Source organism: Emys orbicularis, chromosome 12 (genome assembly GCF_028017835.1).
Source record: "Emys orbicularis isolate rEmyOrb1 chromosome 12, rEmyOrb1.hap1, whole genome shotgun sequence".
In the NCBI taxonomy this organism is placed as follows: domain Eukaryota; kingdom Metazoa; phylum Chordata; order Testudines; family Emydidae; genus Emys; species Emys orbicularis.
Genome location: NC_088694.1, coordinates 40,005,916 through 40,025,627, shown reverse-complemented (window position 1 = coordinate 40,025,627; position 19,712 = coordinate 40,005,916). Strand labels below are relative to the sequence as shown.

Here is a 19,712-nt window from a genome sequence, read left to right as displayed (position 1 = left end):
CAGGGGGTGTGAGTGATTGCTGGACCCAGACTAGAAGGTGACTAGTCTGTAAAAGGAAGCTTACTGGAAGTCCTCTAAGGGTGAGGTTTTTATCTGTACTCAGTCTTATTACTGTATTAGGCTTAGATTTGCGTGTTTTATTTTATTTTACTTGGTAATTCACTTTGTTCTGTCTGTTACTACTTGGAACCACTTAAATCCTACTTTCTGTATTTAATAAAACCACTTTTTACTTATTAATCAACCCAGAGTATGTATTAATACCGGGGTGGGGGTGGGGGTGGAGAGGAACAGCTGTGCATATCTCTCTATCAGTATTATAGAGGGCGAACAATTTATGAGTTTACCCTGTATAAGCTTTATACAGGGTAAAACAGATTTATTTGGGGTTTAGACCCCATTGGGAGTTGGGCAACTGAGTGTTAAAGACAGGAACATGTCTGTAAGCTGCTTTCAGGTTAAGTCTGCAGCTTTGGGGCACATGGTTCAGACCCTGGGTCGGTGTTGGAGCAGATGGCTGTGTCTGGCTCAACAAGACAGGGTGCTAGAGTCCCAAGCTGGCAAGGAAAGCAGGGGCAGAAGTAGTCTTGGCACATCAGTTGGCAGTTCCCAAGGGGGTTTCTGTGATCCAACCCATCACAGAGAAGGAAAGGCAGTTGAATGTTGAAATGTGCATCAACAAACCAAAATTAAGTGTTTCCATTTCAGGAAGCTCAAAATGATTTGTTTCAATGGAAAAAGTCAAAATGAAATGTTTTGAAATTTGCAAACTGGTTTTATTTTTTAAATTTGTGTTCTGTAGAAAGTTTTAAATATTTTGCCCTGTTTGGGGTCAAAAATAAATGTTGAAACTTGGGAATTCCCCAGGGGACAGGAACTCCGAATTTCGCTCTGGTCTAGTTGCCGCTTAACATACATGAGGGTATCATAGAATCATAGAAAATTAGGGTTGGAAGAGACCTCAGGAGGTCATCTAGTCCAACCCCCTGTCTAAAGCAGGACCAAGCCCAACTAAATCATCCCAGCCAGGCCTTTGTCAAGCCAGGCCTGTCATAGAGATACAGCTAAGGGTAGCATAAAATCCCTCCTTTACCTGTAAGGGGATGAGAAGCTCAAATAACCTGGTTGGCACCTGACCAAAAGGACCAATAAGGGAAGAAGATCCTTTCAAATCTGTGGGGGGAGGTTTTGTTTGTGCTCTTTTTGTGTGTTCTCTCTCGGACAGAGAGGGACCAGGGCAGGAAAAACCATCTCCTAAAACCCTACCTGAAATAAGCATCCAAGATTACAAAAACTGTAAGTAATAGCAAGCAAATGTGTTAACTTAACTTTTGTTATAGCTTGTGAATTTTCCCTATGCTAAGAGGGAGGTTTATTCCTGCTTTTTGTAATTTTGAAGTTTTGCCTAGAGAGGAATCTTCTGTGTTTTAAATCGTATTACCCTGTAAAATTACCTTCCATCCTGATTTTTACAGAGGTGCTTCTTTTACTTTTTTCTTTATAATAAAGTTCTGCTTTTAAGAACCTGATTGGTTTTTAGTGTCCAAAAAACCCAGGGGTCTGGTCCGTGCTCACCTTGTTTACCTATTTGGTTGGTATATTATTCTCAAGCCTCCCCAGGAAAGGGGGTAAAGGGGCTTGGGGGGACATTTTGGGGAAACAGGAACTTCAAGTGGTCCTATTGTTGAATCTTTGTCTAACTCACTTGGTGGTGGCTGCGATACTGTCCAAGGACAAGGAAGAATTTGTGCCTTGTGGAAGTTTTTAACCTAAGCTGATAAAAATAAGCTTAGGTGGTCTTTCATGTGGGTCCCCACATCTGTACCCCAGAGTTCAGAGTGGGGAGGAAACCCTGACAGAGCCTTAAAAACCTCTAAGGATGGAGATTCCACCACCTCCCTAGGTAACCCATTCCAGTACTTCACCACCCGCCTAGTGAAATAGTTTTTCCTAATATCCAGCCTAGATGTCCCCCACTGCAACTTGAGACCACTGCTCCTTGTTCTATCATCTGCCACCACTAAAAACAGCCTAGCTCCTCTTTGGAACCCCCCTTCATGTATTTGAAGGCTGCTATCAAATGCCCCCTCACTCTTCTCTTCTGCAGACTAAAGAAGCCCAGTTCATAGAATCACAGCATCACAGAATATCAGGGTAGGAAGAGACCTCAGGAGGTTATCTAGTCCAACCCCCTCAAAGCAGGACCAATCCCCAACTAAATCATCCCAGCCAGCGCTTTGTCAAGCCTGACCTTAAAAACCTCCAAGGAAGGAGATTTCACCACCTCCCAAGGTAACCCATTCCAGTGCTTCACCACCCTCCTAGTGAAAAAGTTTTTCCTAATATCCAACCTAAACCTCCCCCACTGCAACTTGAGACCATTAATCCTTGCTCTGTCATCTGCCACCACTGAGAACAGCCTAACTCCATCCTCTTTGGAACCCTCTTTCAAGTAGTTGAATGCAGCTATCAAATCCCCCCTCATTCTTGTCTTCTGCAGATTAAACAATCCCAGTTCCCTCAGCCTTTCCTCATAAATCATGTGCTCCAGCCCCCTAATAATTTTTGTTGCCCTCCGCTGGAATCATTCCAATTTTTCCACATCCTTCTTGTAGTGTGGGGCCTAAAACTGGACACAGTACTCCAGATGAGGCCTCATCAATGCTGAATAGAGGGGAATGATCACGTCCCTCGATCTGCTTCCAATGTCCCTACTTATACAGCCGAAATGCCGTTAGCCTTCTTGGCAACAAGGGCACACTGTTGACTCATATCCAGCTTCTCGACTACTGTAACCCCTAGGTCCTTTTCTGCAGAACTGCTGCCTAGCCACTCGGTCCCTAGTCTGTAGCAGTGCATCGGATTCTTCCATCCTAAGTGCAGCACTCGGCACTTCTCCTTGTTGAACCTCATCAGGTTTCTTTTGGCCCAATTCTTTAATTTGTCTAGGTTCCTCTCTATCCTATCCCTACCCTCCAGCGTATCTACCACTCCTCACAGTTTAGTGTCGTCTGCAAACTTGCTGAGGGTGCAATCCACACCATCCTCCAGATCATTAATGAAGATATTGAACAAAACGGGCCCCAGGACCGACCCTTGGGGCACTCCGCCTGAAACTGGCTGCCAACTAGACATGGAGCCGTTGATCACTACCCGTTGAGCCCGACGATCTAGCCAGCTTTCTATTCACCTTATAGTCCATTCATCCAGCCCATACTTCCTTAACTTGCTGGCAAGAATACTGTGGGAGACCGTATCAAAAGCTTTGCTAAAGTCAAGGAATAACACATCCACTGCTTTCCCCTCATCCACAGAGCCAGTTATCTCATCATAGAAGGCGATTAGGTTAGTCAGGCATGACTTGCCCTTTTTGAATCCATGCTGACTGTTCCTGATCACTTTCCTCTCCTCTAAGTGCATCAGAATTGATTCCTTGAGGAGCTGGTCCATGATTTTTCCAGGGACTGAGGTGAGGCTGACTGGCCTGTAGTTCCCCGGATCCTCCTTTTCCCCTTTTTAAAAGATGGGCACTACACTAGCCTTTTTCAAGTCATCTGGGGCCTCCCTGATCAACATGAGATTTCAAAGACAATGGCCAGTGGCTCTGCAATCACATCAGTTAACTCCTTTAGCACCCTCGGATGCAGCGCATCCGGCCCCATGGACTTGTGCTCATCCAGGTTTTCTAAATAGTCCTGAACCACTTCTTTCTCCACAGAGGGCTGGTCACGTCTTCCCCATGCTGTGCTGCCCTGTGCAGTAGTCTGGGAGCTGACCTTGTTCGTGATGACAGAGGCAAAAAAATCATTGAGTACATTAGCTTTTTCCACATCCTCTGTCACTAGTTGCCTCCCTCATTCAGTAAGGGGCCCACACTTTCCTTGACTTTCTTCTTGTTGCTAACATACCTGAAGAAACCCTTCTTGTTCCTCTTAACATCTCTTGCTAGCTGCAACTCCAAGTGTGATTTGGCCTTCCTGATTTCACTCCTGCATGCCTGAGCAATATTTTTATAGTCCTCCCTGGTCATTTGTCCAATGTTCCACTTCTTGTAAGCTTCTTTTTTGTGTTTAAGATCTGCAAGGATTTCACTGTTAAGCCAAGCTGGTCGCCTGCCATATTTACTATTCTTTCTACACATCAAGTTCCTACAACCTCAATAAGGATTCTTTAAAATACAGCCAGCTCTCCTGGACTCCTTTCCCCCTCATGTTATTCTCCCAGGGGATCCTGCCCATCATTTCACTGAGGGAGTCAAAGTATGCTTTTCTGAAGTTCAGGGTTCGTATTTTCCTGCTCTCCTTTCTTCCTTGTGTCAGAATCCTGAACTCAACTCCAATTTCTCTAGCTCACTCTGGACCATATCCCTACCCTCCAGCATATCTACCTCTCCCCGCATCTTATTGTAATCCGCGAACTTGCTGAGGGTGCAATCTATCCCATCATCCAGATAATTAATGAAGATGTTGAACAAAACCAGCCCCAGGACTGACCCCTGGGTCACTCCAGTTGATACTGGCTGCCAACTAGACATCGAGCCATTGATCACTACCCATTGAGCCAGATGATCTAGTCAGCTTTCCATCCACCTTTTAGTCCATTCATCCAATCTATACTTTTTTAACTTGCTGGTAAGAATACTATTGCAGACCGTATCAAAAGCTTTGCTAAAGTTCAGGTATATCACATCCACTACTTTCCCCATATCCACTGAGCCAGTTATCTCATCATAGAAGGCAGTCAGGTTGGTCAGCCATGACTTTCCCTTGTGAATGCATGTTGACTGTTACTGACCACCTTCCTCTCCTTCAACTGCTTCAAAATGGATTCCTTGAGGACCTGCTCCATGATTTTTCTGAGGACTGAGGTGAGGTTGACCGGTCTTTAGTTCCCTGGATTCTCTTTCTATCTTTTTCGTAAAGATGGGCATGATATTTGCCTTTTTGCAATCATCCTGGACCTCCTCCGATTGCCACGAGTTTTCAAAGATGATGGCTAATGGCTCTGCAAGCACATCAGCCAACTCCCTCAGCACCCTTGAATGAATTAGATCCAGTCCCATGGACTTGTGCATGTACAGCTTTTCTAAATAGTCCTTAACCTGTTCTTTCACTACTGAGGTCTGCTCACCTCCTCCCCATACGGTGCTGCCCAGTGCAGCAGTCTGGGAGCTGACCTTGTCTGTGAAGACAGAGGGAAGAAAAGCTTTATGTACTTCAGCTTTTTCCACATCATCTGTCACTAGGTTGCTTCCCCCATTCAGTAAGGGCCCCACACTTTCCCTGACCTTCTTCTTTTTGCTAACATATCTGTAGAAACCCTTCTTTTTACCCTTCACATCCCTTGCTAGCTGCAACTCCAATTGTGCTTTGGCCTTCCAGATTACACCCCTGCATGGTCGAGCAATATTTTATACTGCTCCCTAGTCATCTGTCCAAGTTTCCACTTCTTGTAAGCTTCCTTTTTGTGTTTAAGCTCACCAAAGATTTCTCTGTTAAGCCATGCTGGTCACCTGCCATATTTGCTATTCTTTCTGCACCTCAGGATGGTTTGTTCCTGCGTCCTCAATAAAGCTTCTTTAAAATACAGCCAGGTCTCCTTCGACTCCTTTCCCCCTCATATTAGCCTCCCAGGGGATCCTGCCCATCAGTTCCCTGAGGGACTCAAAGTCTGCTTTTCTGAAGGGTAGTAGAATCAGGCCCTGAGTCAAGCCACAACACAACAGCAGTGAAGATATATAAGGAGCAGGGCTATGGGAGATCTGGATTAAGGTAAAAAATGTCCTTACCCTATGGGCTGGCATGAGGTCCGGATGATGTCTGATATACTAGGGAAACAGAAGAGCACCACATGTTAATATAAATGGAATGTTTCTTTTAGTATGAGGAATGTAGGGCCAATTACAGCAACAAAAATCCAGACTAACTCTATATAGCCCCTCATGGCAGCACACACACCTCACTTGCCATCTGCACAAATCTACACAACTCTTCCAGCACAACACAACCTGCACGCAACACAAGCAGCACACGCAATGACCCCAAACTACACTCTGAAGCCTAGAATGTCTGTTGAGTCATCATGAAGTGATAGAAACATCTACAAGAATGGTGGAGGGATCTTTGTTCAGTATATCACTGGGTTCAGTCCTCAATGGAATTCAGTCTGCTGCTGTCCAGTTTTTAAGTCCTCAGCCATTTTTGGCTTTTTACACACATGACTTTATGAATTACACCCAGGAAACAGCATAGGCTTTCATCTACTAGTTATTATTTAAAGGTTACAAGAATAGCACCAAATTTTCAACTGGAACAAATTGGCATACCTCAATTAATTTCAGTGGAGCTATGCTGATTTACACTCCTGTGGGACTTGGTCCCATTGATTTCAATTGAAGTACATTTACACTAGCTGGGGATCTGTTCCCTTGTGTTTAACTTGTGATTTTGGGGCCAACTCAATGCTTTCGTGTTTCCTTGACTCTAGACATTGTGTTAAATCTTTTGACACCTAAAATAATGGAGAAACAAGGTGGGTGAGGTAATATCTTTTATTGGACCAACTTTGGTTGGAGAGAGAGACAAGCTTTTGAGCGCCAAAGGGCTCTTCTTCATATCTGGGAAACATAGAGGCCTGGTGTTCTCTACAGTTGACGGCAGCTTACGTCAACCTAACTCTGTAAGCGTCTACACTAAAATGTGGATCCCACCAAAGTAACTCGCCCACTACACAGACTTAATAACTCCACCTTTGCAAGAGGTGTAGCACTTAAGTCGATGTAGTTAGGTCAACACACTGTCGGTGTAGACATTGCGTTGTTTACATTGACTGTTGCTACCATTCAGAAACAATCCCACAATGCCCTACATTTACATTTAAATCAGTGCAAGCACTCCTGGTGAGGACATGCACTTTAGTCTGGACGTGTAAAACAGATTCAATTACTGCAGTGGCTGTACGTCAAAGTAACTTAGGTTGACTTAATTTTTAGTGTAGACTTGCCCTTACTCAGAGTGTCACAGCTGGGAGAGCGTAGGGAGGGAACAAATTAACAAAGCAAAAAGAACACTGTGAAGTATTGGGATTGTGTCAACAAGTGTGGAGTAACGGATCCATAGCTCCAAGAGGGCTAGATTCACAGTTGGTGTTGAGAAAAGTAGTTCTGTTGAAGTCTGTCAATTCACAGCACCTGAGGATGTGACTCTATAATACTGAGACAGTTTCTTGTTGACACACTCCCAATACTTCAGTGTTGTTGGTTTTTTTTGTTAATTTGTTCCCTCCCTATGCTCTCCCAGGAGTCACCTCCCAGTCTCCAGGAAGGTGTCTCATTCAGCATTGTTACATTCACCTAACACAGAAGGTGAGCTCCAAAAGTAACACCCGTAAACCCCTCTTTTTACCCAACCTGTTCACAAGAAGAAGGGTACTGCGTGCACCAGCTCAAACTAAATTTAACCAATCAGCTTTCTACCTTGTTTCTCTGGTACACCCTTTATCTTTTTGTCCTGAACAGATGCATTCCTGATACCAAAGTACATGAAGGAACTTCCTACATTTGTCCAAGGGTAGAGCACTCATACATTATCTGTTTCCTCTGGACCATTCCAGGTACTGGTCTGTGAGAGTAACTACCACTGCTTGCCACAGTAAAACACTCAAATGACTTAATCCTGTTAGTTTCCCTATTTACTTAAGCTAAAACTTACTTCAGTGAATACAGGGTGTTGTGGGATACTTAGCATAAGTGATCAGGATTATAACAAAGGTACAGGGCAATTTAGCATATATAACTGCTTTCTGCTTAATGCATACTAATATGTATATGGTGAGAATATATATATATATATATATATATATATATATATATATATATATATATATATACACACACACACACACATTAATAATGTATATATGCTAGCCAGCATACATAGGTGAACACCAGCTGGGGATTTGGCTCTAAATATTTTTAGGCAAAATTAAAACCTTAGCATGAATGCTGCCATTAATTCTGTATTCTCCCTTAGCTGAACTCTACTTTCTAACCCCATTCTTAACTTTAACCTGTTATTCTGACTCATATTGTCTTCACTGGAGTTACTCTGAGTATGCTCAGATTTAACTGAGAGCAATCTGTACATGCACCAATTTCCTGAGTAGAACTGATCATAAAAATGAAGAAAAACAAATTCTGTGGGGGGAAATATTTAACATTTTGGAGTCATTTTAATTTTGCAGTTTTTTTAAAAGAAATGATTTTCTGTAGGGCCATCGATTAATCATATTTAACTCACGTGATTAACTCAAAAATTAATTGTAATTAATCACAGTTTTAATTGCACGGTTAAATAATAGAATACCAATTGAAATTTATTACATATTTTTGATGCTTTTCTACATTTTCAAATATATTGATTTCAATTACAACACAGAATACAAAGAGTACAGTGCTCACTTTAAATTATTATTTTTATTACAAATATTTTCACTGTAAAAATGGGATAAACAAAAAAATAGTGGTTTTCAATTAATCTAATACAAGTACGGTAGTTCAATCTCTTTATCGTGAAAGTGCAATTTACACTTTTTTTTGTTACATAATTGCACTGAAAAACAAAACAATGTAAAACATTAGAACCTACAAGTCCCCTCATTCCTACTTCTTGTTCAGACAATCTAAAGTTCTACATTGTTTTATTTTGAATGCAGTTATTTTTTGTACATAATTCTACATTTGTAAATTAAAGACTTTGTGATAAATAGACTGCACTACACTACTTGGATTAGGTGAATTGAAAAATACTATTTCTTTTGTTTTTTTTACAGTACAATATTTGTAATAAAAATAAATATAAAGCGAGCACTGTACACTTTGTGTTCTATGTTGTAACTGAAATCAATATATTTGAAAATATAGAAAACATCCAAAAATATTTAAATAAACGGTATTCTATAATCAGGATTTTTTTTTTTAGTTGCTTGAAAGCCCTAATTTTCTGTTATTTATTGAAATTTTTTATTGAAAATATTTGGTTTTCCAAAGTTTTATTTCAAAATGTTCCATTTTGTTCCTTCCTCTCACCCCCCCTTTCCGTTTACCCTTTTCTCTCCCCTCTCCCTTTTGTGTCTGAAGAAGTGGGGGAATAAGGACAAAATGACAGAAAAATGAAATACCCCCTCCAAAAAAACTCCCAAACCAAACAACCCTAAGAACCCCAAACAAACACCTGAACCCCCAAACAAGAACAACCTACCTCTCCCAAGAAAAGTCTACATTGTTCCATTTCCTCGAAAAGGGAATATTTATTTTAATCAATATTTTCTGTGGAAATTTTCCATTTCTAATAAGTGGTTTTGCATGAAAAGATTTTGGATGAAAAAAAAGAATAATTTGAAAAAAAAACTTTCAATCGGCTCTACTGAATTTATTCTCTCCCTGTGCCTATTCAAGCCCCAAGAAAAAATGAAAGTCTAGCTTATTGATTGGTGTAAATGGATTTATGCCACCGGAAGTCAGGCCCGAGTATTTACTGAAACACTTACCTGAAGTATACAATGATCCCAGCCATCAGTATCACAACGAGCAGGTGTACTTTTCTGATTCGCATGATGTTGGTGTAATGTAATGAAAGCACAGAAAAGAACAGATTTATTAATAATAATGTTTTCCACAGCCTTACCCAGATTCCCTGGCAGAATTTAGAAGGTGCAAGCCAGCAGCAGATGCTGTTTCTTCCTTTCTCAGCCTTGTTTTAGAGGGTGTAACTGCAACAGCTAACCAGGTTAATCACAATCTCTCCTTATGTTGTGAGCTGACTTCCTCTTTCACCTTTTCCCTCTGCATAACTCCTTGGAAAAAATCGCCTTTTGACAGCAGACACACACCAGATTGAGCTTTGACTGCAAACAGTCAGAGAAAGAATTCTTCGACCAGCAGGGAAATAAAATAATCTGAAAAGGGGGTCAGTTAAAATGTACCCTAGGCCAGCACTGCCATGCAGCAGCTCCCAGCCTGTGCCACGCTCCTTTTCCCTCCCTGCACCTGCCCTTCTAAGGTTACTACCTGTGAGTTACAATAAAAAAACCAGGACATCCGGGACAATCCAGAGACCGTAAAACGGGCCAGCTTCACAGGCTTTCTGGTACAGCAGCTATCTCAGACAAGGGAGGGATCTGGACAGGCTGCAACCTGATACCCATCTGGCTGGGCCCCACCCCCCTTCCCCTTTGCTCCCCATACCAGCACAAAGTGAAAGTACAAGCAGTCACAGCAGCTTCCCTGCAGTCCCCACCTCTCCACCAGCTGACTCCTGGCCTGTCCCAATCAGCTGCCTTGCTTTGGGGTGCAGATTTTGTGCAGAACTCAGGGGAGCCAAATTGTGTCCCAGGGGAGAGTGAGAGGGGTGGAGCAGGGCAGACAGGCAGCATTTGGCAGATGAGAGGGGAAGATGTACTGCCCCACAGTGGCACTGGCGGGGGGGGGCACGGGAGAGGGAGGGGCAGAGGGGATAAGAGCTGCTGGAAGTGGGGTGAGCCCTCTGTGGGGGGTACCACAATGGAGGGGAGTGTGGGAGGGAGGGGGGCTTGTGTTTCTGGCTGGATGGTCCATGTCAGCACCCCCTCCCCAGGGCTGGGGTGTTACAGGTCCTGTGTAGCCCAGTACCTGCAGCCCAGATCCACCAGGGCTAAATTCCTTGGAGGGTCTGGTCTCTAGGGGACTTTGTACAGGGAAATATTCTATTAACACACCCACCCACCCACTGAGCCATCCTCATTCCCTCCAGAAAGGTGTAGTGCATGGACCACACACACACATACACACACTGAGCCACCATCATTCCCTCCAGCAGGGGATAACATGCACACACACACACAGCAGGGCTCATCCCCTCCTGCAGGGGGCTGCAGGGACACACACACACACACACTTCTGTAGAAATGAAGCCTTTCAGTAATGTCAAAATGAAATATTTTGTTCTGACCTGAAATATTTCATTTTGATCCCTTTTGTCACAGTACAGCCCAAAGACATAGTTGTGCACATTCTTCTGTCATGTGGGAGACCCTAGTTCAAAACCCTTTCCCTCCTCAGGCAGACGGAAGACTCGAATGCAGGTCTTTGATGTCCCAGATCAGCACTCTCACTGTAACAGAATGCTAATCTGTATTATGTTGTTCAGTCACTGTGTGTAACATACCTGATTTAAACAAACCTCAGCCATACCTGACGGAACATTAACAGATCTTGTGATGAACACATCTGGTGTGTATAAGCAAATGCTGTAGCCAATCCATCTCTGGTACAGAAGTATATGACACTGACCCCTGAGCTAAAGCTTATAAAGGAGGCAATGCTACCACCTCCTACTACTTCTACTTCATTCATTTAGTGAATCCTCCTTTGCTTTTGACAAAAGCCTGGACATCAAAACAATTTGGGGATCAAAACGAAACATTTAGTTTGGCTCCAATGTTACCAAAACCTTCCAAAGATTTTGGTTCAGTTTAAACTATTTGGCCAACTCTACCCAAAGTCAACATTTATTTTTTGTCGACCCCAAGGTGCATGTTTTTAGGTGAATAAGCTGCTCACCTGAAAAATTTCACCAACCTCTACTCACAGGATCTGTCAATAGGGACTTGGGTACCTAACTCCCTTAGTGTCCTTTGAAAAATTCTTGCCATAAAGTCCAGGGGCATCGTTTCAGAAAAATTTGGAGGGGGGACAGAGTTGTGTCCTCCTCCCTGCTGCCATCTTCCCGCTGAGGCTGCAGCTGCTTGTGTGGGGTTAGCAGGGCATTCCTATCCTGGATAGGGACAGGGACATGACAGACCAGTTCTATCCTAGGGAATAAGAGGGGCCACGGGACAGGACGGAGATCAGAGACCAGGTCGCTCCATGCTCAGCTGCTGCCTAGGCTGCCACTGCTGCTTCCTCTCTGGCCTGCAGGGAGAAGGGGGTGGTGCTGACAGAGCTGCTCAATACAATGTGCCACCCCTACTCCTCATAGCCCTATATGACGTTATTGACATGAACTGTGACCGTATAGATCATTGTTGCAACCAATGTTATATATTTGCAGCAAATATTGTACAAAGGTTGTCGAGTGAGGTGTCTATGACAAGGTTATGATTTGTTGGTTATGATTATGCTGTCTGTATGTGTGTATCATTTTTGAATTTAAAGTTATAAGTATTGTCTCTATATTGTCTGTATTTCAAACTTGTGCTATGCTTCTGGGTGACACCCCAGACAATTTGGCATCAGCACTGCCTAGTCTGCTTGATGGCCCATTAAGGACCATCAGCTATACAATTGACCCATTGAGAGAAGCAGGGCCGGCTCCAGGCACCAGCTTAACAAGCAGGTGCTTGGGGCAGCCAAGGGAGAGGGGCGGCACCTGTGGCAATTCAGGGGCGGCAGGTCCCTCACTCCCTCTAGGAGCGAAGGACCTGCCGCTGAACAGCCGCCGCCGATCGCGGCTTTTTTTTTTTTTTGCTTGGGGCGGCAGAAATGCTGGAGCCGGCCCTGGAGAGAAGGCAGATACACCTTGTAACTCAGCAAGGCATGCAGGGACGTGCCTATGGACAGAGGTTTTTCCATGCAATGTGCTGGATAGCTTGTCTTTGAAACAAAGAAAGCAGAGGCCACATGGCAAGAGACTATAAAAGGCTGCTGCATCTCCTTCAGCTTGTCTTCAATCCTGCTACTTACTTCTTGAGGATCTTTGCTACAAACTGAAGCTCTGAACAAAGGACTGAATGACCCATCTCAGCTGTGGATGTACTCCAGAGACTTGATTTGAGCCTGCGGCTTATTCCATCACTGCTACAAGCCTGAACCAAGAACTGTACCATTATTGTATGTAATTGATTCCATTTAACCAATTCTAGCTCTCATCTATATTTCTTTCTTTTTATGATTAAACCTTTAGATTTTAGATTCTAAGGGATTGGCAACAGCATGATTTGTGAGTAAGATCTGATTTGTATATTGGCCTGGGTCTGGGGCTTGGTCCTTTGGGATTGGGAGAATTTTTTTCTTTTACTGGGGTATTGGTTTTCATAACCATTCGTCCCCATAACAAGTGGCACTAGTGGTGATACTGGGAAACTGGAGTGTTTAAGGAAAGTACTTGTATGATTTATGGTTAGCCAATGGGGTAAAACCAAAGTCCTCTCTTTTTGGCTGGGTTGGTGTGCCTTAGAAGTGGAGAAACCCCAGCTTTGGGCTGTTACTGCCCTGCTCTAAGCAATTTGTCCTAAATTGATACTCTCAGGTGTGTGCTGCCAGAGGCAGCATCATTACACCCTAGGGTGGCAGATTTAGCCTGGCTGCCCCTCCATCATGATGGCTGGACAGTCTGGCCACATTTGAGTGCTGGCGTGGGACCCAGTGCATTAGATTACAATGTCATGTAAATCTGGCACAGTTGCAGCTGCAGTGTAGACATAACCACAAGAGCCCCACAGACTCAGGGGAGACACTGCAGAGCTGGCTGGGGGAAAGTGTGGGGGTGAGGGGGCAACTGTCCCCCTGCCCCATAGCAAGTGACACCCCTGATAAAGTCTTAATGAGAGAGCACATGGATATCCACCTCCGCCCCCTTCTTTGGTCTTTCTGAGTGCACCCCCTCAGGTCTGGGCCTTGTTCCTGTCCCTATCTTGTCATGGAGTCATGAAGTTCTCCCATTCTTACATGGGGCTCTGGGCTAAAACACCCTGTGGAACAGCTGTGATTTCCCAGCAGATCCGAGTGTGTTTGGTACCTGCAGTTCTTCTGCCAGGATCTGTGACCAGTACTACATTAAGCCTTCTCCAATGATTTATCTAGCATAGCTGGAGCAAAGCATAACTTACTAGAAAATATTACAGAGCAACTCCTAGTGACTAATAGACCATTAATACAGAATAAAAACCCAGCAACATTACAATCATGATTTGATTGGGAACTCAGCCATCCAGACAGCGGTGGAGACTCTTTCCAATCTCTTCAGCTTTATGGGAAATGTCAGCTCTCTCAGAAAACCCCATCACAGAGCTGATGACATTGAGCTCCCCCATAGATGACAGTGAAAAGACACTGGCATCAAGTCAAACATATCCCACCCTCCCCAAAAGCAGACTACCCCAAATATCTATAACAAAGCCACTAATCAAACACCCAACAAACAGAACATAAAAAAGACAAAATCAAGCAAAAACAAATAAAAACTCCAATACCCCAGGTAGATATTTTACCCCAAAATTGCAGAAGAGGCAGACTCTATGAAGTGCACTTAAGACTTACTTATGGCTACTAATTAGACAGATTTATTTACACCAGTCAAACCCTACAGTAACTCCATTGAGTTCAATGGAGCTAGTCTGGATTTTTTCTACCGCATAAACAGATTGCATGCTATGTTCACATGAAAACAATTGTATCATCAGTTGGTTATATTTATGAAGAAATGCTGAATGAAACTATGGCCATGGAAGAAATATGGGCATTTTATTCTTGGAGAACAACCTCGATCCAATCATTTTCCATAGGGCAGCTTTGATATCCTTGTTCCTCATGCTGTAGATGATCGGATTAATCACTGGAGGCACCACAGAATAGAGAACAGCCACCATGAGATCCACACCTGCTGGAGAGCTTCAGGTGGGTTTCAGGTAGGCAAAGGTGTCAGTGGAAACAAACAAGGAGAACACAGTGAGGTGAGGGAGGCAGGTGGAGAAAGCTTTATGCCGGCCCTGCTCAGAGGGGATTCTCAGCACTGTGTTGAAGATCTGGACATATGACACAATTATTAAAACAAAGCAGCTTAAGCCTAAAAAGATAATAATTACAATAACTCGCACTTCACTGTGGTTTGAGTCATAGCAGGCGAGCTTGAGTAGCTGGGGGATTTCACAGAAGAACTGATCCACCATGTTGCCTCCACAGAAGGTTATGGCAAATGTGCTCCCAGTGTGCAGTGCAGAAATGAGAAGACCACTGATCCAGGCACTGGCTGCTATTTGGACACAAGCTCTCCTGTTCATCACCCTCTCATAGTGCAGTGGTTTGCAGATAGCGACATATCGGTCATATGCCATGATGGTGAGTAAGAAGACATCTGCTGAAGAAAATAATATGAAGAAAAAGACTTGGGCAAAGCATCCAAAATAAGAAATTGACCTGGTGTTCATGATGCAGTTGGCCATGGATTTGAGGATGGTGACAGAGATAAAGCCGAGGTCCAGGATGGATAAATTTATCAGTAAGAAGTACATGGGGGTGTGAAGAAGGTGGTCAAGGATTACAGCAGTGATAACAAAGAGGTTCCCCATCAGGGTTACCAGGTAAATCACTAGAAACACCACAAATTGTAAAATCTGCAGCTTCTGACCCTCAGAGAAGTCCAGGAGAAGGAACTCGGTCATGGTGGTTCGGTTGAACATTTTCCTTCTCAGTACATCATGTCCTGCCTGTGTAGGGAAGAACAAAGAAAATGCTCAAGATTAGATTTCCCTGCACGAGGAAATAAGGAAACAAATCAACAGAGCCAGATGTGTACCCAGAAGCCTCCTGCGGCAAGACAAGCCCAAGAAATAAACCAACAGAACTCCACTGGCCATTACCTATCATCCTCATCTTAAACCTCTCCAACGCATCATCAGTGATCTACAACCCATCCTGGACAATGATCCCTCACTTTCACAGACCTTGGGAGGCAGGCCAGTCCTCTCCCACAGACAACCCGCCAACCTTAAGCATATTGTCACCAGCAACCACACACCGCACCATTGTAACTCTAACTCAGGAACCAATCCATGCAACAAACCTCGATGCCAACTCTGCCCACATATCTACACCAGCGACACCATCACAGGACCTAACCAGATCAGCTACAACATCACCGGTTCATTCACCTGCACGTCTACCAATGTTATATACGCCATCATGTGCCAGCAATGCCCCTCTGCTATGTACATTGGCCAAACTGGACAGTCACTACGTAAAAGGATAAATGGACACAAATCAGATATTAGGAATGGCAATACACAAAAACCTGTAGGAGAACACTTCAACCTCCCTGGACACAAAATAGCAGATTTAAAGGTAGCCATCCTACAGCAAAAAAACTTCAGGACCAGACTTCAAAGAGAAACCGCTGAGCTTCAGTTCATTTGCAAATTTGACACCATCAGCTCAAGATTAAACAAAGACTGTGACTGGCTAGCCAACTACAAAAGCAGTTTCTCCTTCCTTGGTGTTCACACCTCAACTGCTAGAAGAGGGCCTGATCCTGGCTGATTGAACTAACCTCGTTATCTCTAGACTGATTCTTGCCTGCATATTTATACCTGCCTCTGGAAATTTCCATTACATGCGTCTGATGAAGTGGGTATTCACCCATGAAAGCTTATGCTCCAATACATCTGTTAGTCTATAAGATGCCTGTCATAACTATAAAGGGAAGGGTAACAACCCTCCTGTGTACAATACTATAAAATCCCTCCTGGCCAGAGACACCAAAATCCTTTTACCTGTAAAGGGTTAAGAAGCTCAGGTAACCTAGCTGACAACTGACCCAAAGGACCAATACGGGAACAAGATACTTTCAAATCTTGGGTAGGGGGAAGGCTTTTGTTTGTGTGCTCTTTGTTTTGGGGGTTGTTTGCTCTTGGGACTAAGAGGGACCAGACATCAATCCATGTTCTCCAAATCTTTCTGAACAAGTCTCTCATATTTCAAACTTGTAAGTAACAACCAGGCAAGGCATGTTAGTTTTATCTTTGTTTTCTCAACTTGTAAATGTTCCTTTTGCTAGAGGGTTTACCTCTGTTTGCTGTAACTTTGAACCTAAGGCTAGAGGGGGTTCCTCTGGGCTCTTTGAATCTGATTACCCTGTAAAGTTATTTTCCATTCTGATTTTACAGAGATGATTTTTACCTTTTTCTTTAATTAAAATTATTCTTTCAAGAACCTGGTTGATTTTTCATTGTTTTAAGATCTAAGGTTTTTGGATCTGTTTTCACCAGGACTAATTGGTGAGGGTACACTCTCAAGCCTACCCTGAGAAAGGGGGGTAAGGACTTGGGGGAGAGGAATTAGTCTCAAATCTGCCCAGGAAAAGGGGGGGGTTAGAGACTTGGCAAATATTTGAGAGCAGGCAGATTTCCAAGTGGCTCTCCCCTAAAATTTGGAACACGCTTGGTGGTGCCAGTTTACTGTTAACCTACACTGGTAATTAAGCTTAGGGGGCTTTCATGCAGGTCCCCACATCTTTACCCTAAAGTTCAGAGTGGGGAGGGAACCTTGACATGGTGGCAGAGCGGTGGGATCATTTTAAACCAAAAGCCAGTAAGATTTTTTTTTCTCCTTTTTAGCTGCTTAGAAAGCAGAGCTGAAGGTAGATGTAGATCTTATCTCTCTTTGACTGAAAGCAGAGGCATTACATTTTTTTAACAAGGGTCTTTGTTAATGAAAGGTTTCAAGCTGTGAGCAAACAGAGGTAAAATACAACCCAAATCCAACAATTCTAGCCAAGTTGCTTCCCCTATTTTGATCAACTCAAAATTTGGGCATGAAACTAACATTTTAAAACAGCCTGATTCCTACTTTCCCTGGAAATACAACATAGACACACCCAGACTTATAAGTGGTAGCTCCTCTGTGATGATTCCACCCAAGGGCCACATAGACAGCTGGTTGCCTGTGTCATAACTATAAAGTGAAGGGTGACAGCTCTCCTGTGTACAGTGCTATGGAATCCCTCCTAGCCAGAGACTCCAAATCCTTTTACCTGTAAAGGGTTAAGAAGCTCGGGTAACCTGGCTGACACCTGACCCCAAGGACCAATAAGGGGACAAGATACTTTCAAATCTTGGGGGGGGGAAAGGCTTTTGTGTGTGTCCTTTGTTTAAGGGGTTGTTCGCTCTTGGGACTGAGAGGGACCAGACATCAATCCAGGTTCTCCCCATCTTTCTAAACAAGTCTCTCTTATTTCAAAATTGTAAGTAAAAGCCAGGCAAGGCGTCTTAGATTTACTTTGTTTTCTCAACTTGTAAATGTACCTTTTACCAGAGTGCTTATCTTGTTTGCTATACTTTGAACCTAAGACAGAGGGGATTCCTCTGAGCTCTTTAAGTTTGATTACCCTGTAAAGTTATTTTCCATACTGATTTTGCAGAGATGATTTTTACCTTTTGCTTTAAATAAAAGCCTTCTTTTTAAAAACCTGATTGATTTCTCCTTGTTTTAAGATCCAAAGGGGGTTTGGATCTGTATTCACCAGGAGTTGGTGAAAGGAAGGAGGGGGGAAGGGTCAATTTCTCCTTGTTTTAAGATCCAAAGGGGGTTTGGATCTGTATTCACCAGGAGTTGGTGAAAGGAAGGAGGGGGGAAGGGTCAATTTCTCCTTGTTTAAAATCCAAGGAGTTTGGATCTGTATTCACCAGGGAATTGGTGAAAGGTTTCTCAAGGCTTCCCAGGGAGGGAATTCTTAAGATGGTGGCAGCGGACCAGAGCTAAGCTGGTAGATAAGCTTAGAAGTTTTCATGCAGGCCCCTACATTTGTACCCTAAAGTTCAAAGTAGGGATACAGCCTTGACATGGTGGCACAGCGGTGGGATCGTTTTAAACCCAAAAGCCAGTAAGAGATTTTTTTTTCCTTCTAGCTGCTTGGAGAGCAGAGCTGAAGGTAGATGCATATCTTATCTCTCCTTGCCTGAAGGCAGAGGTGTTACGTTTTTTTTAACAAGGTCCTTTGTTAAGAGAAGGGTTCAATTAATGAGCAAACGACTGGTAAAAGGAATTTACAAGCTGAATTGTTTTTTTGTTTTTTTTCTTTTTACATCCTCGTGAGTAGCTAGTTAGAAAGTCTCTGTTAACTCAGCAGCAGCCAGAGCTGAGTACATCCCAGTTTCAGTCAACTGCAGAGGGGTGTGGCCCAGCACAGGAAAGCAGGAAAATGACTACCAGTGAAGCAGCTAGCAAACTAGAACTGGCCAGACTAGAAGCAGAAGAAAATGAGAAAAAACATCAGAAACTACTTCAAATTAAAAAACTCGAGAAAGAAGCCAAAGAGGAGGCCCACAAGAGAGAGATGGAGCTGGAAAAAGCCAAACATGACAGAGAAGAGAAAGCCAAACAGGAGGCCCATGAAAGAGAAGAGAAAGCCAAACAGGAGGCCCATAAAAGAGAGATGGAGCTGAAAGAAAAAGAGATGGAACTGGAAGCAGCAAGGACTAGGCAGGGTGCATCAGACCATCCTAACAACTCCTCTCCAGGTACCACTTCCCATCCCAGGAAATTCCCCACCTACAAGGCAGGCGATGATACTGAGGCCTTCTTAGAAAATTTTGAAAGGGCCGGCCTTGGATACGACATCCCTCCAACCCAGTACATGGTAGAGCTGAGGCCGCAGCTCAGTGGACCCTTAGCAGAGGTGGCGGCTGAAATGCCTAAGGAACACATGAACAGTTATGAACTTTTTAAAAACAAGGCCAGAATCAGAATGGGGCTAACACCTGAGCATGCCCGTCGGCGGTTCAGAGCCCTAAGGTGGAAACCTGATGTGTCATTTACCCGACATGCCTACCACATTGGGAAAAATTGGGATGCCTGGATATCAGGAGCAAATGTTAAATCTACGGAAGAGTTGCCCTTCCTATTGCAAATGGAGCAGTTTTTAGAGGGTGTTCCTGAGGAAATAGAAAGGTACATCCTAGATGGG

General features: G+C 43.6%; 1 protein-coding gene across 1 annotated transcript; it reads right to left on the bottom strand.

Moving 5' to 3' along the window:
* Nucleotides 1-14,646: 14,646 nt before the first annotated feature.
* Nucleotides 14,647-15,414, bottom strand: LOC135886178 (olfactory receptor 14A16-like). Its single transcript, XM_065414032.1, has one exon. The coding sequence runs from the start codon at nt 15,412-15,414 to the stop codon at nt 14,647-14,649; it is 768 nt and encodes a 255-aa protein (XP_065270104.1).
* Between the last annotated feature and the right edge of the window lie 4,298 nt (nt 15,415-19,712).